We start from the raw sequence: 22,023 nt of genomic DNA on the forward strand, positions 1-22,023 counted from the left end.
ACGGTCAACACAGAGCCCAACATGGGGGCCTGAACTCACAAACCGAGAGTTCACGACTTGAGCTGAGACCTTGGTTTCCAACAGAGGAACTTAACCGGAACCACGGAGCCACTCGGGTGCCCCACCCTGGTTTTCTTCATTATCTGTAATTAGTAATCATCTTCTTGACCGACCAGAGGGTGAGGTGAGCCTGAAGGCAGGCCTGGTCTGCCTGGTTAGAGCTGTTTCTAGGGTTGTGCACAGAGCAAACAGCGTTGTGCAGAAAGCGTGGTGCACGGAAGGGGCCCATTATTCCTCCTAGGATCTCATGGGGAAAGTACCCTGAAGAAGAACTTGACGTTTATCTGGGGCAACTTCCCTGTTTCCTTCCTGGGTGCAGAATTAGTCCTTTTGCATACCCCACCCCATCGTGCTACGGATGGGTAAACTGAGGCCCTAGGAGCTGGGGCATTTCCAGGGCCCCACGGTGAGTGAGTCCGGAGCCAGCTGAGAGCCTCTCTGTGACCGGGGCCCTTCTCTGTCCTGTCGCTCCTTCCTGTAGGTCTAGGGTCTCCAGCAGCCTGTCTGAGGAGGGCCACCGGGCTGTGGAGGCTTCTGGAACTGTCTGCCCCTCCCTAGCCAAGCCCTCTTGCCTCCCCGTCCCCATCCCCCACATGGCCATGACTTTCAGTAAGTGACAGCAGCTCAGGAAGCCGAGGGGCCCACACAGGAAGGAGCCCGGTGGGACTTTCCTCCTGCTGCCTCCCTCCCGGCTCTGCCCTCCGGTCCTTGGCCCAGGGTCCCCCGCTGCCAGGTAAGAGCTGGCGAGCCACATGGCTCTGGGGTGGGGGTTGGGGGGAGTGTGTGAATGGCTGTGGCTGGGGACAAAGGAAAGGCCTCTGAGGAAAGCTGCCAGACAGACAGCTGGGAGGGCTGGCTCTGTGGCTTGTGACAAACGCTCTCCTCTCTGGGCCTCAGCTTTGTTCGGCATAACATGAGACCCCAAATTCCAAGCTCTCTGGACCTGAATGTATCACTGTGCCTCGAGCCTGGAGTTCATCGTCCCTGGAGGGACAGTTCCCAGCCTCCACCCTCCCAGGCCCCAGGCCAGAGCATTGGGTGACCAACCCACTGCGGGGGCTATGGGACTTTTGGAGTTAAAACAAGGGCATTTTCAAGCACCCCCTCTGGCTTTTTCTTTTTTTACCTTCAATATTTAAAATGTGGCTGTATCTTTAAGATTTATTTGAAACGAAAGATACACTGCCTGATTCTGTTTACATGAAAGACCACGAAGACCACAATTAAGTCGCTGTTAGGAAGTGATCAAAAAAGAAAGGGGGGTGGGGGCTGCCTGGGTGGCTCAGTCGGTTGAGCTTCCGACTTCGGTTCAGGTCATGATCTCAGGCTCAGGTTCGTGGGTTCGGGTCCTGCCTCGGGTGCTGTGCTGACAGCTCAGGGCCTGGAGCCTGCTTCGGATTCTGTCTCCCTTGCTCTCTGCCCCCCCCCCCCCCACTCGCACTTTGTCTCACTCAAATAAATAAATAAACAAACGTTTCAAGAAAAAAAAAAAAAAAGAAATAGGAAGTGATCCCCTCTGGAGAGAGTGACTGGGGCTCCAGGGCTCCTGGGCCTGGGAAAGTCCTGATTCCTGATCCCCTCTGGGGAGAGTGACTGGGAAAGTCCTGATTCCAGGTCTGGAAGCTAGTGACACTGGGGTGTCCCTACGGGAAAGATCTCTTTCCCCTCATGCCCTCCTTCCCCCATAGGAACCGCTAAGCCGCCCTGCCACGGGACCTTCCTGTCTGGTTTAGCTGACTTTTGTTAACTGCTCCCTCGGCATGTTGCTAAGGATTGTGCCAGTTAGTGAGAATCAAAAATGTTGAGACTTTGGGGCTCAGCTCAGCAAACCAAGGCAGGCGGGGAGTCAGCCCATTTCATAGCTAAGAAAGTAGAGTCCTAGCAATGGGAACCCTGGCAAGGTCACAAAGCTTGGATATGGTGGGGTTGGGATTTGAACCCAGAGCTTAGGGTCTTCACCTATTCCAGCTCTAGGCTTATATGCTGGGTGTGTTAAAAGCTCATTAATGCTGCCCCCCACCCCCACTATTATTCTGGTACATAGTTTTGTGTGTTGTTTTTTTGTTTTTTTTTTTTTTTTACCCAATATTCTCTTTGTGTCTCCTTTATTCGAGTCAATAATGTAAATGGATCTTGTCCATCTACTCCCCTTTTCTCGCAGGACCCAAAGCCCAGCCGTTCCCTCTGCCTAGCCAGGGGTCCTGAGCTTTGGGAATAAGGGATGAGGGCCAGTTTCTTCCTGGGCCCATTCCGGGGAGGAATAGTGGGAGTGATAAAGGGGACAGGGGTGGTAGTGGTGGTGGGCAGACAAGACGGAGGTCCCTATCGACTGAGTCAACATCAGTCTGGATCTGATGCATGCCATCAGGCATTGCATCATATGCAAACACTTCCAGCCCCAGCCCCAGAAGTGCTTGAGTCTCCTAGATCCATAGGAAGTGATGGTCCATCACTGTCGTCTTAAATCCCCATAGACACAAGCCAGTATCCATCAGTTTCCCCGGTCAGCAAATCTGTGCATCTGTGATTGATTGCTCATGCCTGCCAGGGGCAGGGATTCTGCCCTAAGGTATATGTGGAGACTATAGATTGATTGGAGATGTCTGCCCTGGCCACTGACAAGAATTCACACCTATTAAGTGTGTTAACTATACTAAAAAAAAAAAAAAAAAAAGAAAAGAAAAAAGAAAAAAAAAGAATTCATAGGGTGTAGAGTATCTTCCAGCCCCCAGCATAGCCCTTGCCTGGGGATCTCTGACTCCTCACCCTCCTTGCACACTCAGCTCCCCACCTCTCTTTCTCCATCTCTGTCTTTCTCTTTCTGTCTCTCTGTTCCTCTCTCCCTCTTTCACCGGCTTCAACCCTACCTCACCCAGCAGCATCTCCGTCTCCCCGACACCCCAAGAAGCTTTGTAGTCTTTTTCCCTGTGGCCAGACCTGAGTGGCTGCCTCTCTCTGTGTCCAGACAGGCTACACCCATGGCGCCTCCAAGTGAGGAGACGCCCCTGATCCCTCAGCGTTCCTGCAGCCTCTCGTCTTCAGAGGCTGGTGCCCTGCACGTGCTGCTGCCCCCTCGGGGCCCCGGACCCCCACAACGCCTGTCCTTCTCCTTTGGGGACCATTCAGCTGAAGAGCTATGTGTTTGGGCTGCTAAGGCCAGTGGTGAGTCGGTCCTTAGATGGCTGGGCCAAAGAGCGGGGTGGGGCTGTGGGGGGCCCAGACTGGGAGCTGGAATAGCTACCAAGTGGAGTCAGCATTGGAGCTGGGGCTTTGAGGGATGAGGAAGGGTTTGGAAATGGAAGAAGGTGCACAGGGAAAGGCTGTGCAAAGACCCAGAGGCACATGAGCAGAAACAGTTGGTCATCCCTTGAGGTAAAATGTACAGCGGGAGGAGGCTCTCTGGGGAGAGGGGCGGGCAGTAGGTTGTGTGTGGATTCTCTCCTAAGGGCGATAGGGAGCTCTGGAGTGTGCGCGGGCAGCGGTGGGACGCAGTGTCAGAGCTGAAGGTGGGAAAAGAGCCCTGTAGGGCTGCATGGGGTTAGGTAACCATGCCAGCCCTGCAGGGGATAGAGGGGGAAGCTTAAGAGGGTGCTGATGGGGGCGTCCCCTCAGGCATCCTGCCTGTGTACCACTCCCTTTTTGCTCTGGCCACGGAGGACCTGTCCTACTGGTACCCCCCGAGCCACATCTTCTCCGTGGAGGATGCAAGCACCCAAGTCCTGCTCTACAGGCTCCGGTAGGAAACACATCACCCCGACCCCCGCAGGGGTGGGTTAAATTACCAGGAGGGGGTGACTTTGGTTGAGGGCACAGGGAGTTGCTTTTGTTTTTGTTTTCTTTTTTATGTTTATTTATTTATTTTGAGAGAGACAGAGAGAGAGAGAGAGAGAGAGAGAGAGAGAGAGAGAGAGAGAGAGAGAATCAGCAGGGAAGGGGCCAAGAGAGAGGGAGAGAGAGAGAATCTCAAGCATGCTCTGTCTGTCAGTGCAGGCTCAGTGCAAGGGTTCATCTTGTGAGCGGTGAGATCATGACCTGAGTCGAAATCAGAGCCACCCGGGTGCCCCAAAGGGCATGAGGAGTTGAAAACAACAGTGATCAGAGGTACCTGGGTGGCTCAGTCTGTTGAGGGTCCGACTTCAGCTCAGGTCATGATCTCACGACTCACGAGTTCCAGCCCCGCGTCGGGCTCTGTGCTAACAACTCAGAGCCTGGAACCCGCTTCGGATTCTGTGTCTCCCCCTTTCTCTGCCCCCTCCCCCGCTCACGCTCTGACTCTCTCTCTTTCAAAAATAAGTAAACGTGAAAGAAATTTCAAAACTCAAATCAAGCGACAGCGATCCTACAACCTTCTCATCTCCCTGCGCTTCCCGGTGGGTGCCCCAGGGAGGATGTGATCACTGCTCATCTCGCAGACGAGGAACTCAGGCCAGAGAGTGTAGGTTCCTTGTCCAAGGGCACGTAGCAAGTCAGTGGCACCCCCTGGGCTCTGTGAGGTCTTGGCACCGTCCTCCAGCCCTCTGTACTCCTACTCCAGGCTTCTTCCCCTTCCCCAACAGCTTTTACTTCCCCAACTGGTTTGGGTTGGAGAAATGCCACCGCTTCGGGCTACGGAAGGACTTGGCTAGCGCCATCCTTGACTTGCCAGTCCTGGAGCATCTCTTCGCCCAGGTAGGGGTCCGCATGGGGCTCAGCCCGGAGTAGGGGGAGGGTGGGGGGATCCACAGGGCAACATCAAGGGTCCCGGTGGGGTGGCTTTGGCTGACCCTCTCTGAAGCAGCCCCGGGGTGGGAGTCGGCCCAAGGGTGGGGGTCTGTAGGGCAACATCAGGGCTCACAGTCGGGCTGTGACCGGCCCCCAGCACCGAAGTGACCTGGTGAGCGGCCGCCTCGCCGTGGGCCTCAGTCTCAAGGAGCAGGGTGAATGTCTCAGCCTGGCAGTGCTGGACCTGGCTCGGATGGCCCGTGAGCAGGCTCAGCAGCCTGAGGAGCTGCTGAAGACCGTCAGGTGAGGGCTTCCAGGCTGTGATACCCAGCCTCTGCCTGGGAGTCAGAAAACGTGGTTCCACCGGGGCATTGCCGGAGCCCGGGCTCCCGAGGGCTCCCAAGGCCTCCCACCTACAAGTCTGCAGTGTGTTCATGTGACTCAGGACCCCGCCAACCCAGCCCCAGCCCCAGCCTACAGCCCTCCCCACCCTGACGTCCTCCCCCCACCCCCCGTGTGTGCGTCGTGCCCTCCAACTGAGGCCACACGCCAGCCCCTCAACTAAAATTGGGTTTGTGCGTGTCCCTGTCCATACCTGTGGAGATCCCTCCCCCCAGTGACGACCTGCTACCCCCCACTCGTAGCTACAAGGCCTGCCTGCCCCCCGATCTGCGCGACCTGATCCAGGGCCTGAGCTTCGTGACGCGGAAGCGTATCCGGAGGACTGTGCGCCGGGCCCTGGGCCGCGTGACCGCCTGCCAGGCTGACAGGCACTCGCTCATGGCCAAGTACATCATGGACCTGGAGAGGCTGGACCCGGCCAGGGCCGCCGAGACCTTCCTCGTGAGCCTCCCCGGGGCTGCTGGTGGTCAGGATGCTCCGGGGCTGCTCCGAGTGGCTGGTGACAGCGGCATCCACTGGAGTCCGGGAGGACACGAGGTGTGCGAGGCCGCAGGGCGGGACCGACGGCAGGGGAGGAGCCTAGGAAGGAGGGGCGGGAGAGTGGGCGGGGTGAAGGCGTGGAAAGAGGGAGAGCTCCGAGAGGGGCCCGTTGCGAGGGGTGGGGCTGAGCGAGTGGGCGGGAATGAAAAAAACGGGCGGGGCTTAGAGGAAGGGGACTGGTTGGGTGGGCAGAGATGGGGCGGGGCTAATTGGAGGGAGGGGAGGGGTCAGGACTGCGAAGGGGCGGGGCTTCCGGTGTTCTAAGAGAGACTGGGAGTTGGAGTGTGGAGCAGAGAGGGGGCGCGGCTCAGGGAGGGGACCCACCGACAGAGGGAGGTGAGGTTTAGCAGAGGTGGGGTGGGAGACTTTGGGGATGGGGGGGTTGAAAGGGGTGTGATTGATTAAAGGGGCCTGGGCTTGACAGGCGCCAGGTGGGAAAGGGGTGCGGCTGGGGGAGGCCGAGAGGGTCGGGGCTTATGGTGTGGGTTTGTGGGGTCCAGGCTTCCAAGAAGGATCGGGGGCTCCGAGGGGACAGGACACCCGGCTTCAGCCCTCCCCCTCGTTCCCAGGCCCTCCAGCCCTTCTGCGACTTTCCAGAAATTGTGGACATCAGCATCAAGCAGGCTCCTCGTGTTGGCCCCGCCGGGGAGCACCGCCTGGTCACCGTCACCAGGACGGACAACCAGATCCTGGTGGGTGCTGGACCCTCTCCCCTCCCGCCTTACCCCGACCGCGGGGACGCGGGACCGTCGCGTCCGGGCCGCGGGGGGGGGGGGGGGCGCTGACGCGGATCCTCACAGGAGGCCGAGTTCCCGGGGCTGCCCGCGGCCCTGTCCTTCGTGGCGCTCGTGGACGGCTACTTCCGGCTGACTTCCGACTCCAGGCACTTCTTCTGCAAGGAGGTTGCGCCGCCGCGGCTGCTGGAGGAGGTGGCCGAGCAGTGCCACGGTCCCATCACGTAAGGGGCCGCCCCGCATGCCCGCCCTCCGCAGCTAGAACTCGGTTCGACTCTCGGCCACTCCCCTTCTCGGTGCCTCGGTGCCTCGGTGCCCTTCCCTCCCGGGAGCCTTGGACAAGGCTAGAACAGCGCCTGGGGCATGGTTGGCGCTCAGGGAGGTTGGGGTCCCCCTTCTGCTGTCCGGGGCAGCGGCGTCCCTCTCTCTGATTCCTCAGGGCCCCAGCGCCCATTCCTGGGGATGCATGGCACCAGGGTCCACCTGCAGTCTCCCCTTTAATCCCCTAGTAGAAGCCCCAACTTTTGGCACATTTTATAAATAGGAAGGAGACAGGGGATGTTAGCTGGTGAGGGTCCCAGGGCTTCCGAGGGACCAGGGTTAGAACCGAAGTCTGGCTTCGGTTTCTCTGCCTCCATCTCTGTGTTTCCCGCCGTCTTTTCCTCCCACCTTTTCTCTACAGCCTGGATTTTGCCATCAACAAGCTCAAGGCCGGGGGCTCCCTTCCCGGCTCCTATGTTCTCCGCCGCAGCCCCCAGGATTTCGACAGCTTCCTCCTCACTGTCTGCGTCCAGGTCGGTCCGCCACCGGGAGCCAGGTGGGCAGGGAGGGCTTCCCGAAGGAAACGACATTTGAGCTGAGACCCAAAATAGAGTCAGTATTTGCTCCTCGAAGAAGGGGGGGGCGGGGAGTGGAGGCCTTCCCAGAAGGGAACAGCATATGCAAAGGCTTGGGGCTTGGAAATGAGCCAGTGGTGCTCAAGGGAGAGGGGGTGAGGGGGAGGAAGGTGCTGCCCGCTTCCACTGAGGGACCACTCCTCCTTTGCAGACCCCCCTGGGTCCTGATTACAAGGGCTGCCTCATCCGGTGTGACCCCACTGGAACCTTCTCCCTGGCTGGCCTCGGCCGGCCCCACAGCAGTCTTCGAGAGCTCTTGGCAGCCTGCTGGGATGCTGGGCTGCACGTGGATGGGGTTGCGCTGAGCCTCACCTCCTGCTGCGCCCCCAGACCCAAAGGTGAGCCCGCCCCCTCCCCTGGGCCGCGCAGTTGACCCCGGGGCCCTGCCTCGTGTGTGGCAAGCGGCAGAGATTGCCCGTCAACATGGGTTAGGGAAGAAGAGGTGACTTCTTGGCCTGTGGAATGGATGTTACTTTCAGGCACCACTAGGTCCAGACGCGGCGGGATCTGAGAGATGTCACTGGCGCGGAGTCTCTCTCCGTCCATCTCTTGCCTCTTCCTCTGGGTGACTTTCACTCTCAGACAAACCCCTTGGCGGGGACAACTGGAGGTGTGGGTTCTTCGGAGTCTTCCAGAATCTCTAGCAGGACTGAGACTAGGTGGCTCACAGGGTCACCTCCCCCCCGCCCCCCCCCCCCCACTGGGGCTTCCTGGAGTCTCCTTTCATTTTTTTTCTTAAAGGTTTTTAAAATTTATTTTTGAGGGGCGCCTGGGTGGCGCAGTCGGTTAAGCGTCCGACTTCAGCCAGGTCACGATCTTGTGGTCCGTGAGTTCGAGCCCCGCGTCGGGCTCTGGGCTGATGGCTCAGAGCCTGGAGCCTGTTTCCGATTCTGTGTCTCCCTCTCTCTCTGCCCCTCCCCCATTCATGCTCTGTCTCTCTCTGTCCCAAAAATAAATAAACGTTGAAAAAAAAAATTTAAATTTATTTTTTAGAGAGAGAGCGAGCGGGGGAGGGGCAGAGGGGGGGAGGGGCAGAGGATCCAAAGCAGGCTCCACGCTGATAGCAGTGAGCCAGATGGGAGGCTCGAACTCACGAACCGAGTGAGATCGTGACCTGAGCTGAAGTCAGACACTTAACCAACCGAGCCACCCAGGTGGCCCCTGGAGCCTCCTTTCAAAGAAATCATGTACTCGAGTCCTGACCTCAGGGTTGGCTTCTGGGGGAGACCCCAGACTAAGACAGGGTGTGACCCAACCTTAGGGGGTCTTTCACCTCTGGCCTTTGGTTGTTCCCCCACTACCTCCGCCCCATAGAAAAGTCCAACCTGATCGTGGTGCGGAGAGGTTGCAGCACTCCCACATCATCCCTTGTTTGGCCCCAATCCCAGTGCCAGCTGAGTCAGATGACGTTTCACAAGATCCCTGCTGACAGCCTGGAGTGGGTAAGCGGCCCCCGAAAGTGGAGGGGGGGAGCCTCCTTTGGGGTCCACATCCTGTCTACACCCTCTGCTGTGTGGCCTCAAGCATGTGACATGACCTCCTTGTGCCTCTGTTTCATTATCTGTAAAATGAGGCCAGGGTCCCACCAGGAACCCCCCTTATTCTTCCAGCATGAGAACCTGGGTCATGGGTCCTTCACCAAGATTTACCGAGGTTGTCGCCATGAGGCTGTGGACGGGGAAGCCCGGGAGACAGAGGTGCTACTCAAAGTGATGGATGCCAAGCACAGAAACTGCATGGAGGTGAGGGTGATGGGGACCATGAGTGTGGGGTCAGGACTGGCTGGAGAGAGCGTTGTAGATGCAGGGAAATTTAAACACACACAGGTCTTAAAACGACAGAAATGTAGCCACGGCATCTCCAAACCATGAAATACAGAAGGGGTCAGAGGATTTAGACGCAAACAGAAAGAGTACACCAAACAGAAGAAACAACCAGTGCAAAGGTCCTGAGGCAGGGTTGTGCCCGGCATGTTTAAGGAACAGTGAGGAGGGGGCACCTGGCTGGCTCAGTTGGAAGAACATGTGACTCTCGATCTTGGGGGTCATGAGTTTGAGCCCCACGTGCGGTGTAGACATGACTTAAATAAATACAACTGGGAAAAAAAAAGAAAAAAAGGAACCGTGAAGAGGCCAGTGGATAGAGAAGAGGGGAGTGAGGTAGATGGAAGTGTCAGCAGGGACTGGGCCACCCAGGGAAGGCTTGAGCCTGCTTTCAACCCCAAATGTCCCACTTCCGTGTGAGAGACCCAACGCAGATTTTGCAGCAGGGACTTCCAGCCCCCGCCAGAAAACCTTGATAGAGTGCTGTGTACCCCGGTGACAGACTCCAAGGTCAAAGGAGGCTTGGGACGAGGTCTCTTCCTGAGGCCGATTTGCGAGCAGCGAGTATGGGGTCCTCGGTGTGACCCTGGAGCGGGAGGAACCCATGGGCCTTCTCTCCCTTCTCCTCTCCCCAGTCCTTCCTGGAAGCAGCGAGCCTGATGAGCCAAGTGTCGTATCAGCACCTCGTGTTGCTCCACGGCGTGTGCATGGCTGGAGACAGTGAGACACCACCCTCGTCCCCACCCCTGCCCACGGGGCGCATAGCGGGGAACATGACAGGGGGATAGATACGGGATCATGTGTGTTGGGGGGCGGCGCCCTGTGGGTGGTCAGGGGCCGCTAGACCGCCTTGGAGGTTAGACGGTGATTCTGGGTAAGTTCGAGGCAGAGAAGGCAAGGGTAAGTAGGGACGAGGGGAGAGGAGGAAGGGGCGTGTTCCCGGCGGAACACGCAAAGGGCCGGAAGTGAGCTCTGGAGAGAGCTCACCGCCTTCCAGGAGGACGGGTGCGTCGAGTAAGGATGGAGGGAACGGTTCGGACTGAGAGCCCGCGGGACCCCTGATGCAGTCCCGCCTCCCAGCCCCGCCCCGCCCTGCTGCCACCAGGTGTCATGGTGCAGGAATTTGTGCGCCTGGGAGCCCTGGATACATATCTGCGCAAGTCTGGCCACCTGGTACCAGCCAGCTGGAAGCTGCAGGTGATCAAACAGCTGGCCTATGCCCTCAACTATCTGGTGAGTGTTCCTCTGCCCGCTCTACCCTCCATTCATGGAATGGAGGGGGAATGGAGCGCGGGCTCTGTGGTATGCGTAGGAGTGTGGCAAGGAGGCCAAGAGGGGCATTTGAGACTGCCGGAACAGCCTACGTACGGGCTCAGAGGTGTAAGAGCAGGAGGAGGGAAGAGCAGCTGGTCATTGGTGGGTCTCCGGGGCGTAGGGAGCAATGAGCCTGGGCAGGAGGCCAGAAGAGGGCCGGAGCTGGGGTTTGAAGGTTGCACAGTAGCTTAAGGGGAAGAAAGAAGGAGGCACAGCCCAGGCCAAGGTCTGCAGATTAGAAGGTGTGTTGCATGTCCTGGCATGAATCAGGCAGTTCGGCTGGCAGGAGACCAGGGTAGGGGTGTGGAAGAATCTCATAGGGACAGTGAGCAAGTATCTCAAAGGGCCTTGAAGGCTAGGCTGAGAACCTCTGACCTTACCCTGAAGGCAACAGGGAGCCACAGGGTGCGTTTGAGAAGGGGAGGACCTACCAGTAGTCCAGGGAGTGGTCTCAGCAGTAACAGGTGGGCTTTGAAGTCCTGCAGCCAGACTATCCATCCATCAAACCCTCCCTGGCATTTCTCTGTGTCCGGCCCCCTTAGGAAGACAAAGGCCTCCCCCATGGCAATGTCTCAGCCCGGAAGGTGCTCTTGGCTCGGGAGGGGGCTGACGGGAACCTGCCCTTCATCAAGTTGAGTGACCCTGGTGTCAGCCCCACTGTGCTGAGCCTGGAGAGTAAGTGTGGAAGGGTGGAGGCAGGGGCCTCGTGGGGCCGGGGAGCAGATCCCTGACCCCAGCCCCGCTCCCCAGTGCTCACTGACAGGATCCCCTGGGTGGCCCCTGAGTGTCTCCAGGAGGCCCGGACCCTTGGCTTGGAAGCTGACAAGTGGGGTTTCGGTGCCACAGTCTGGGAAGTGTTCAGCGGGATCCCGATGCCCATCAGTATCCTGGATCCTGCCAAGGTCAGAGCACCAGTGGTGGCCTCCAAAGCCCCTATTTGGCAGCTTGGGGAGGATGGGCTGGTCTGGAGGGGCCTCCTGAGGGTGCGCTGGCAATGACCAGCCACTCTACCCACCCTCAGAAGCTCCAGTTTTACGAGGAACGGCAGCACCTTCCTGCCCCCAAGTGGATGGAGCTGGCCACACTGATCCAACAGTGCATGGCCTATGAGCCAGGCCAGAGGCCCTCCTTCCGCGCCATCATCCGTGACCTGAACAGCCTCATCACTTCAGGTGCCCGCTGGGCCGGGCAGGGTGGGCGGGGCTGGCAGGTCATATCGCGCCCAGAGCAGGGAAGAAGGGAGATTTGCCCGCAGAGCCTGCCCTATGTGCTTGGCAAGGTTGGAGTGGTTGGTGACTGTAACAGTCAGCATGAGCCTCAACAGCTGCTGTAACAAACAGACCCCTCCCCGCCTCAGCTCTAGGTTGAATGTGATGGATATTTACTTTTCATTCAATGAGGGTGTCCGGGTCAACAGGCACCTCTCCCTCTGTGTGGCTCCATGCATCCCGTGCCGGATCCTTTGCAGACAAGACGGAGACTGTGGAGGGTCCCCATGTTGGGTTTCCGTGGGCCAGGCCAGCGCTCCTCCAGTGCTTTACCTGTGCCCCGGAGCTATGGGTAGTTGCACAGCTTGCATGGCACCTAAGGGGGCTGCCTTTGCCCAGCGAGCATCTTTTTCCAGCCCCCACAAAGTACCCTTAGGCTTGCGGTGGCCCTGCCATAATGCACAGAGAGGGTAAGCAGGCGGATCGAAGTCCCACAGCAAGTCAGCTTAGGAGCGGGACCCAGGACTCAATGTGCTGGTCGCTTTACCTGTGCCCCGCAGATTATGAGCTCCTCTCAGACCCCACACCTGGTGCCTTGGCGCCCCGTGATGGGCTGTGGAATGGCGCCCAGCTCTACGCCTGCCAGGACCCTACCATTTTTGAGGAGAGACATCTCAAGTACATCTCACAGCTAGGCAAGGTGAGGTGGGCTGGGCTGGGCTGGGCTGGGCTGGGCGGGGAAGCACCCCTGCACGTGGACACCAGCCCCGCCGTCCCCCAGGGCAACTTTGGCAGCGTGGAGCTGTGCCGCTATGACCCACTGGGCGACAACACGGGGGCCCTAGTGGCTGTGAAGCAGCTTCAGCACAGCGGGCCAGATCAGCAGAGGGACTTCCAGCGGGAGATCCAGATCCTCAAAGCCCTCCACAGCGACTTCATTGTCAAGTACCGCGGTGTCAGCTATGGCCCGGGTGAGCCACTTCCCAAACGTGGAAGCTTCCATTTCCACACCCGAAAAATGGGTCATTATGAGGTTTAAGGGAATCATTGTATATTGTAGAAAGTACTCAAGAGCCATTGGCCATGAAAGGCGTCGTTGTTGGGGTTCCCATTGTATAGAAAGCAATCCCGAGGCTGGGAGGGGCCCGGGGTCATACTCTGACCGCGGAGGAAGAATGGAGAGGGGGGGTGGACAGAGTTGGGCCCTGTGGTGACTCCCCCCAGCCTCTCCCCGCTTCACCCAGGCCGCCAGAGCCTGCGGCTGGTGATGGAGTACCTGCCCAGCGGCTGCCTGCGCGACTTCCTGCAGCGACACCGCGCGCGCCTCGACGCCAGCCGCCTGCTCCTCTACGCCTCGCAGATCTGCAAGGTGCGGGGCCGTGCCTGGGGGGACCTGGGGCCTGAGGTGGCTAGGCCCGGGTGGGGGTGTGCGTGGAGTCGCGGGGAAGCCTGCACGTTGAAGTTTGCAGCCTAGGTCCGGTCGGAGAAGCGGTTGAGTTAGGGCTAGGGTCAGCGCTGGAGTGCAGGATGGGTCCAGGGTAGGGTCAGGCTTGGGGTCTGTGGGATTGGATCCCAGGTCAGGCTTGGGGCCCCTGCGGCTTATGCTGGGGTCCGCACCTCGTGGTCGCCCGCAGGGCATGGAGTACCTGGGCTCCCGCCGCTGCGTGCACCGCGACCTGGCGGCCCGTAACATCCTGGTGGAGAGCGAGACGCACGTCAAGATCGCCGACTTTGGCCTCGCCAAGCTGCTGCCGCTCGACAAAGACTACTACGTGGTCCGCGAGCCCGGCCAGAGCCCCATCTTCTGGTGGGGATCCCGCCCCGGCCTACCTCTCCTCCCCACTGCTCTGGCCCCCACCTCGCTCCGGCCTTCGGGGGCCGGCCGCGGCCCCGCCCTTGCCGCCGTCCTGGCCCCTCCTCCTAGCGCACCGGCCCGCCCCCTCGGCATCGGCCCCGCCCCTCCCCCTGGAGCCTGGGCCCCGTCCTGACCCCGCCCAGGCCTCCCGCTTCTCCCTCTCCCCTGATCCCTCCGGGGCTTTCACAGTCCTGGCCCCGCCCCTCCCACCGTCCTAGCTCCTCCCCCCAGAGCCGGGAATGCCCTCCTACATTGCGGGGGGGGGGGGGGAAATGACCCCGCCTACAACTGACCAGCTCCCCTAGCCCAAGGCTGTCCCCTCTCCCGTCCTCTGCCTCACTCTCGCATCCCAAGACCTCCTTGTCCCCCCGCTCCAGGTACGCCCCAGAGTCCCTCTCTGACAACATCTTCTCGCGTCAGTCGGACGTCTGGAGCTTCGGGGTCGTCCTGTACGAGCTTTTCACCTACGGCAACAAGAATTGCAGCCCCTCAGCCGTGAGTCAGCGCCCCTGGATCCCCAGTAACCCTCCTCTCCCTCATCCCTTCCTGGCCCGTCCCTGCCCTGTTTGTGCCCTATTTGCTCAGTCACTGGTCCCAGCGTTATATAGGCCGTCTATAATGCGAAGGACGTCTTCACTATGGCTGACCCCCACTACCACTGGCAGCCCCCTCTGCCTCCATCGCAGATGACCCTTCCTTCTCCCTTACAGAGGCCCTCTCTCTCCACCGCGGGTGATTTTCTCCCTGCCTTCACTATGGCTGCCCCTTGGCCCCAGTCTCGGGCGGCTCCTCCCCCACCACGGGTGCTCCCTTTGGCCCTAGGAGTTCCTCCGGATGATGGGATGGGAGCGAGACGTCCCCGCCCTCTGCCGCCTCCTGGAGCTGCTGGCTGAGGGCCAGAGGCTGCCCGCGCCTCCTGCCTGCCCCGGTGAGGTGAGCGCTGGAGGGCCTGCCTCAGTTTCCCACTCTAGATTTTCCCCGGACCAGCCAGCTGGCCCCTTTGGACTTCCCCACCCATGGCTGCCTTTTGATGGAGAGCATACCCTGGGGCGTGAAGCTGAAGGGGATTCTGGCTGTTCTGTGGCTGTATGCCAAGTCACAAATCCTCTCAGATCCTCAGTTTACCTATCTCCAAAACGGGAGTAACAATGCCTTATGGGGTGGGGGAAGGTCAAGCAAGTCAACACCTCTCCCGTACTCAGTTTAGAGTCCATAAACGTTAATGACTCTTACAGTTGATCATCACAACTTTTGCGGAAGTGTATGACGTGAGGCTGGTCATCTGTAAATTGATCTGCCCAGGCCCCAAATGTTTACTGAGTGCTGACTGTGTGCTGGGCTTTGTGCTGGGGTGCTGGGGACCCAGCAGAGGACAGAACAGATACAGATACAGATACAGACAGAACAGATACTATCCTGTCCTCTTGGTAACCAGCAGAGGCTAACAAGAACATTCTGGTGGTTATCAGTGTCTGGAAAGAGAGGAACAGGGGGACATGAGGGTGGGTGATAAGTCCGGGAGGGCCTCTTAGAGGGGGCGATCCTGAAAGGGGAGGAGGAGGAGCCCACCCCTGGGGAGAGCCGGGAGAGGGCATTCTCGGTGGAGGACACAGCAGGCACAAAGGCCCTGAGGTGGGAATGAGTTTGGTGCATTTAAATAATGAGATGGGGGCAGATGCGGCTGCAGGAAACAAGAGACCAGGTGATGGAGGGAGACAGGGGAGGGGATGAGATTTTGTTCGAAGTTCTGTAGGGAGACATGGGAGGCTTTGGAGCAGAGGAGGGATGGAGGTGAATTTACATTTTAAAACGGTGAATAGGAGTTGCATGTATGATCCTGTTGTCTCCTCGCACCCCCTCAGGTTCATGAGCTCATGAAGCTGTGCTGGGCCCCGAGCCCGCAAGACCGGCCAACATTCAGTGCCCTGGGCCCCCAGCTGGATACACTGTGGAGTGGAAGCCGGGGGGTAGCATAGAGCGTGAGACTCACGCCTGCCCTGCTTGTCCGCAGGGAGAGCCCCACGCACTTCCTTTTTCTCTCTCCTGCACGCTGCATGCACACCTCTGGGTTCTGGTCTTTGTGGATTGGCCGTGTGCCCTTCGGCAGGAAGTTGCCACTCTCTGGGCTTCCTGCTTCACAGAGATCCCCACGGGGCAATGACATTGCCTTTGGGAGGGCTACCCACCCCTGTTGGGGGGCAACAACCGTCTTGTGGCCTCAGCAACTTGAAAAGGTTCAAGATGAATCCCTCGGTTGGGGGCGTGGCCAGCTGTGCCTTGCGACGGGAATTGAGGAACCAGACTGAAGCCCCTCCCATCTCCCTACCCTCTTGGATTTGGTCCTGGGCTTCCTGGCGCAGCGAGGACGTGGCATAGCTTTAAATATATGATCCCAGGCTTCTGTCCCCCCTCCCTCTTGTGCTGGAGCGAGCCACAGACAAGAGCAGCTGCCCTGGTTGGAAATTTGCTTTGGGGGGCCAGGAAGGCTGGGATCACAGTCCACCCTAAATGTACCAGAGCGTGTCAGGTTTCATGTTGGCCCACTTGCACACTGGGGCCCTTTCTTGGCCCACTTGCACACCGGGGCCCTTTCTGTCCTGACCGGAGGGTCACACAGTTGATGACCCTGGAGACTTGCAGCAGCTAAGGGAAGGAAAGGTATTCTCGGCAGAGGGAACAACATGGTGAGAGTGAGGAGGCTCAGAGGACAGAGTTTAAGAGCCCACGGTTCTGCCACTCACTTGCTGTGTGATGGCAGGCAAGTTGCCTCCCCTTTCTGGGTCTCCTGTATAATGGGCAGATTAATGGTGCTGGCCTCCTGCTGTACAGTTTCCAGAGCCTTGTGAGAAAGCATCTTGGGCATAAGTAACCCCCACCCCCACCCCCACTTCTCCCCTGCCTGCAGTCTTTTCTGCCACTTTTGCCCCCTGGAAAACGTATTTATCTCTCAAAACCCCAGCTATCCCCTCCCTGCAGCCTTCCCTGGCATGCTCCCACCACTTCTCACCGGCCGATCACTCTCCCTCTGATCCTAGGGCTGGGGTGTCTGTCCAGATCTGTGTCCTCTCACCCAGAGGCTCCCTGGGGGCTGGGCTGGGGGGGGGGGCGGGGAGCCACAAAGGGGATTCTGGGAATGTTTGTTGAATGAATAAAGTTCAGCGAGAAGAATGGTTAAGTTGCTGGACTTGGGGTGATGGGGCATTATGGGAGGCTGTAAGCTGGGGAGGAATGTGGTTAGGGCTGGGGGATGGAAAGCTCCAGCTGCTGGCCTTGGCTCTGTCCTGAGAAGCTGATTACGGCCTCCTGGTGGGTGGAGAGAACAGTTTGCTCTGGGTGGGGGGGTCAGAGGGCAAGGTTGGGCTGGGAGGGCTAGGCTATGAGGAGGGGGTCTAACATCAGTGGGGGCCAAGCAAGTCTCCGTCGGGACTGCTGGGAGATATGAAGAGGCACAGAGAGAAGTAGAGAGAGAGAGACTCAGAAAGGGCAGGAGAGACACAGTGTCTCTCTTCTGTCTCTCTCTCTCTGTCTCACCTGCTGTCTTAGCCCCGGGAAAGCCATCTGCTTGGGTGCAAGGTGGAAGGGGGCTGCTTTGGGCTCAAGCAAGATACGGTTCTCAGCCCGGGCCCTCTTTTGTCTCTGCTTCTTTGCCCTCCTTGGTAGAACAAGGTCCTAAGTCCTCCTGGGCACCAGGCTGCCACCAAGCAGATGCCGAGCAAACACAGCCAGCTTCATTCTGGGCCCACCAGTCCCTGCCCAGCCCAAAGGGAGAGACAGAGCCGGCCAACAGCCCCAGCCCCAGGCCCAGCCTCCTATGACCATGGGCAAGTGTGGCGGTCCCCTCTCTGAGCCTCGGTGTCCTTATTTATACAGTAATAAAGGGGCGCCTGAGTGGCTCAGTTAAGCGTCCGACTTCGGCTCAGGTCATGATCTCGAAGTTCGTGCATTCGAGCCCCGCGTCGGGCTCTGGGCTGACAGCTCAGAGCCTGGAGCCTGCTTCGGATTCTGTGTCTCCGTCTCTCTCTGCCCCTGCCCCACTCATGCTCTGTCTCTCTCTCTCAAAAATAAACATTAAAAAAATTTTTTCTTTAAATAAATAAAATGGTGGTGGTTGTGGTTGTGTTTAAAAAGACTGCTCCCCCGCGCCTGGGTGGCGCAGTCGGTTAAGCGTCCGACTTCAGCCAGGTCACCATCTCTCGGTCCGTGAGTTCGAGCCCCGCGTCGGGCTCTGGGCTGATGGCTCAGAGCCTGGAGCCTGTTTCTGATTCTGTGTCTCCCTCTCTCTCTGCCCCTCCCCCGTTCATGCTCTGTCTCTGTCCCAAAAAAATAAATAAACGTTAAAAAAAAAAAAATAGTTTAAAAAAAAAGACTGCTCCCCCATTGCTCCTCCTGGGGGAGCTACGCCCACGGCCCTGGCCCAGGGGGAGGGCCCCTCACTGTCTCATGCAGATCCAGCTGATCGGTAACCAGTGTGGAGGTTACAACCACTCTTGGGGTTCTTCCTACAATGGTGAGATGCCCTTCGGCAACACCCATGGTACACGGCCTCAGGCCACACATGGAGGTCACCTGTAGGAACAGAGTGCAAACTCAGGCTTGGGGCTCTGCTGTCACTGGGGTCCAGGGTGGGGGCCTAGGGTTTCCCCGGCTCACTCTGGGTGGATTTAAGACAGCGGGAGTTTAATGTTCGGAGCACAGGGCTCGCTTCCCCCCACATGGTGGCCTGAGTCCCTGTGCGTGGTTGCGTAGGCGTCCTGGTACAGACTCCTTCCTCCGGCCGTCTCGGGCCCCGGCTCAGCGCGTCCAGGCTGCTGTGGCACAATACCAGGCGGCTTCCCCGACAGACGCTTCCTTCCCGCAGCTCCGGAGGCTGGACGGTTGAGACCAGGGTGCCAGGGGTCGGCCGAGGGCGGGCCCTCCGGCTTCCAGATGGCTGCCTTCTGGCTGTGTCCCCGCGTGGACAGGGAGGGGGCGTGGGGGCACATCCTCTCACGGCCCCTCCTTCGGCAGCACCAACCCCGGGATGGGACCCCCACCCCCCTGGCCTCCGCGACCTAACCCCCTCCCGAAGCGACCCCCTCCAGACACCATCACGAAGGGGAGTGGGGCTCACGCATAGGAAATGAGGGGGTGTTTTGCACTAGTTAGGGCTCAGCTGATCGATGACTAGTGTCGTGGTTGGACTGGCCTTTGTGGTTCTGCTTACAAGACGCCCTTCCTCCGGACACCCATCGGGAAACTGAAAAAAAAATAAAGGTTTCTCACTTACCAGACCTGGAGATCACCCAGGGCGCCCAGGGCCACATAATGAGAGGGGCGAGGGGGGACTGAGACAGAGCTGCTTGGTCACTGGCTGGGCCTCTGCTCTTATTGGGTCCAGGATGGGAGCCCAGGGTTTCCAGGGCCCATTGTTTCTTGGTAAACTTAAAACATACGAGTAGTGGGGGGTGCGGGGGCAGGGGTGGGGTGGCGCCTGGGTGGCTCAGTCGGTTAAGTGTCTGACTCTTATTTCGGCCCAGGTCGTGATCTCTCAGTCTGTGAGTTCGAGCCCCGTGTTGGGCTCTGTGCTAACAGCTCAGAGCCCGGAGCCTGCTTCGGATTCTGTGTCTCCCTCTCTCTCTCTGCCCCTCCCTGGCTTGCGCTCTTTGTCTCTCAAAAATAAATAACCTTTTAAAAAGAAATTAAAAAACAAAACAAAACATACGAGTGGGAATTTAAAGCCCCAGGAGGGGAAGAAACGGGGGGGGGGGGGGGGGGGGGAAGGCAGCCTGGTTCTTTCTCTAGTCGTGTGGCTGGCAAATCGGTTTATTCCAGAGAGCCATCATTTTTTTTTTTTAAGTTTATTTTTGAGAGAGAGAGGGAGAGAGTGAGCACGTGCACAAGCTGGGGAGGGGCAGAGAGAGGGAGAGGGAGACACAGAATCCAAAGCAGGCTCCGGGCTCTGAGCTGTCAGCACAGAGCCTCACGCAGGGCTGGAACCCACCAACCGTGAGATCATGACCTGAGCTGAAGTCACTTAACCGACTGAGCCACCCAGGCGCCCCCAGATAGCCACCTTTGAAGATGGGCCATCAAAAGTTTAAGTCAGATACTATACCAAAGCCTGGCTCAGGCGGTGGAGCACGTGACTCTTGATCTCTGGGTCTTGAGTTGGAGCTCCACTTGGGGCATAGAGATTACTGGGGTGGGGGGGGGAGTGGAGGAGGGACACACCTGCTGGGGCTTACACTACACTTGCACTCACCCCACCCTTGACCTTCTCCCTGAGCCATCCCGCGGAACGTTCTGTCCCCCATCCAAGGTCCCCCAGCTGGGGCTGGCTGGCCGCCTATAAGAAGGGATCCCCGCTGGGGCCGGACTCCTGCCGCCATGGACCCCCGCCGCCCACTCACCTGGGCACTGGTGCTGCTGGGCACCGGTCTGGCGCTCGCGCTGGGCCCCGCGCCTGCTCCGGAAGCCCCAGAGAAGCTGTGCGGCCACCACTTGGTGCGCGCGCTGGTGCGGGTGTGTGGCGGCCCGCGCTGGTCCTCCGAAGACGGGCGGCGAGTGGCTGGCGGGGACCGTGAGTGGAGCCGCGCGACGATTGCGCTCCGGGGTTTCTAGCTGGGGCAGGTGCACGCGGGCGCTGGCGTCGGGGCGGGGGCAGGCGGGTGGTTTGCAACGCGCGTCCCGGGGGTCCACTTGCCCACCGGTGTGTGCAAATTCGTCAAGGATGCGTCCCCTGCCGGGCAGGAATCAGTGCGAGGCGAGCGCGGCGGAGTCTTACAAGCGCGCACGGTCAGAGCCTGCCTTATTTACAATCCCAGCGTTTTGATCTTCGCGATTTGGGGCGTTACTTGAGGTTTTTTTTTTTTTTTAATTTTTTTTAACGTTTATTTATTTTTGAGACAGAGAGAGACAGAGCATGAATGGGGGAGGGTCAGAGAGAGAGGGAGACACAGAATCCGAAACAGGCTCCAGGCTCTGAGCGGTCAGCCCAGAGCCCCACGCGGGGCTCGAACTCACGGACCGCGAGATCGTGACCCGAGCCGAAGTCGGCCGCTTAACCGACTGAGCCACCCAGGCGCCCCTAGGTTTTTTAAAAACAGTGCATTAAAAGAGGATTAATCTTCATTGTTGAGTGTTTAGGCTCCCGCTTGAATTGCGCACTGAGGCCAGCGCTCGCTCTTCTCATCCTACTGCGGGCCCTGGTGCGGAGGATGGAAAACAGATTTGTGTGCCCATGTGCGTCACACGTGTGTGTCCTGATGTGTGCATCTTTGCGACCCAGATGCAGGCGGGCACCCATAGGGAGAGACTGGGAAGGGGTACGAGGCTGTGTGCCCGTGTGTGCGTGTGTCCATGTGAGCCTGCACACAGGTGCACACGTCTATGTCACATGTCACCTCTGCTGTCTTCGGCTTTGTGAAGCGTCTGCGCGTCTGTGTGGTAGGTGGCTCGTGGAAACGTGCACAACCGGGGACCCGTGAGCGTGGCTCGAGAGTGCGCACACCTGGATGGGGGATTATGTCCGTGCTCGGTATACAGTAGGCACTTAACAGTCGCTCCCTTTCTAATTGTGCACGTCCTGAGTGTCTGGTGGGTCACGGCACAACGTGAGCGTGCAGCTGTCTGCACGTATTGGGGAGGGGTCCTCTAGGGTCCCCTGTCTTGCTGAATTCTGCTCCGTCCCCAGGTGAGCTGCTGCAGTGGCTGGAAGGACGACATCTCCACGGGCTGGCGGCCGATGGGGACCCCACGCTGGTTGTCGTGCCACAGCCCCTGCCCCAGGCCTCTCGCCGTCACCGCCCCCGCCGGGCAGCCGCCGCCAACCCTGCACATTTCTGCTGCCTCAGTGGCTGCACCCGGCAGCACCTGTTGACCCTGTGTCCTCACTGAACCCGCCTGGGTGTGGCCTCAGAGGATCCAGAGACACCCCCCCCCCCCCAGGGGTCGGGTCTGGCGGGCTCCTGGAGCACCATAAAGCCCCATCTGGGAGGACGGGGCGGATCACCTCCCAGCACTCACCGCCTCCCCCGGGCCACCTTCCTCTGTGGGGCCAACTGCAAAAAAAAAAAAAAAAAAAAAAAAAAAATCGCACCTCAACCCTGGCCTGGAGGGTCCTTGGTTTCACGGGGATGCCAGACCTCTGAGGAGCCCCAGGCGCCACCCACCCCGTATCTGTGGCACCGACCCTCGTTGTTGTCTCCCTAATAGTAAATAAATGAAGCTCCTGCAGAATCCGAAGCAGCCTTTTGCATTTTTCTCAAGGAAAAAGGGACAAGCCTGGGTCAGCCCTTGCGTGGGTGGGTCGTACCCCGGCAGCCGGGGACCCACGGGGACCCACCCATCACTTTCAGGAGCGTGACGGCAACTGGTGAATCATCACAATGCGAAGTGGGAAAACAAGGGGCACCTGGGTGGCTCGTGGGCTAAGCATCCGACCCCTGATTTTGGGTCAGGTTGGTAGAATCAGCCCTGAGATGCACGCATGCGCGCGCTCTCTCTCTCAAA

The 22,023-nt window shown here is 59.0% G+C and overlaps 2 protein-coding genes across 5 annotated transcripts; both read left to right on the plus strand.

The window, feature by feature from the left end:
• The first annotated feature begins 471 nt into the window (after positions 1 to 471).
• On the plus strand, positions 472 to 15,649 carry JAK3 (Janus kinase 3). Of its 3 annotated transcripts, none has more exons than XM_086698648.1 (24): positions 473 to 793; positions 3,026 to 3,222; positions 3,673 to 3,796; positions 4,617 to 4,728; positions 4,919 to 5,064; positions 5,406 to 5,700; positions 6,273 to 6,395; positions 6,504 to 6,661; positions 7,120 to 7,231; positions 7,485 to 7,671; positions 8,648 to 8,775; positions 8,944 to 9,075; positions 9,792 to 9,876; positions 10,262 to 10,389; positions 11,013 to 11,145; positions 11,221 to 11,372; positions 11,492 to 11,642; positions 12,239 to 12,378; positions 12,460 to 12,649; positions 12,923 to 13,047; positions 13,313 to 13,485; positions 13,911 to 14,028; positions 14,244 to 14,466; positions 15,396 to 15,534. In XM_086698648.1, exons 2-23 carry the CDS (start codon positions 3,039 to 3,041, stop codon positions 14,424 to 14,426), a joined length of 3,279 nt encoding a protein of 1,092 aa, XP_086554774.1. In that variant the 5' UTR covers positions 473 to 793; positions 3,026 to 3,038; the 3' UTR covers positions 14,427 to 14,466; positions 15,396 to 15,534. The 3 variants fall into 3 exon arrangements, 2 of the variants coding, with proteins under 2 accessions (XP_086554774.1, XP_086554773.1); XM_086698647.1 differs by having other exon boundaries at positions 479 to 793; positions 14,356 to 14,466; positions 15,396 to 15,649; XR_015248465.1 differs by lacking the exons at positions 13,911 to 14,028; positions 14,244 to 14,466; positions 15,396 to 15,534 and having other exon boundaries at positions 472 to 793; positions 12,903 to 13,047; positions 13,313 to 13,450.
• A 4,223-nt stretch (positions 15,650 to 19,872) lies between these two features.
• Positions 19,873 to 21,750, plus strand: INSL3 (insulin like 3). Of its 2 annotated transcripts, XM_086698649.1 has the most exons (3): positions 19,873 to 20,092; positions 20,963 to 21,049; positions 21,206 to 21,750. In XM_086698649.1, exons 1-3 carry the CDS (start codon positions 19,900 to 19,902, stop codon positions 21,406 to 21,408), a joined length of 483 nt encoding a protein of 160 aa, XP_086554775.1. In that variant the 5' UTR covers positions 19,873 to 19,899; the 3' UTR covers positions 21,409 to 21,750. The 2 variants fall into 2 exon arrangements, with proteins under 2 accessions (XP_086554775.1, XP_025772284.1); XM_025916499.2 differs by lacking the exon at positions 20,963 to 21,049 and having other exon boundaries at positions 19,874 to 20,092.
• The last annotated feature ends 273 nt before the right edge of the window (positions 21,751 to 22,023 follow it).

This window comes from Puma concolor, chromosome A2, assembly GCF_028749965.1.
Source record: "Puma concolor isolate L17-30 chromosome A2, mPumCon1.1.hap2, whole genome shotgun sequence".
Lineage (NCBI taxonomy): Eukaryota > Metazoa > Chordata > Mammalia > Carnivora > Felidae > Puma > Puma concolor.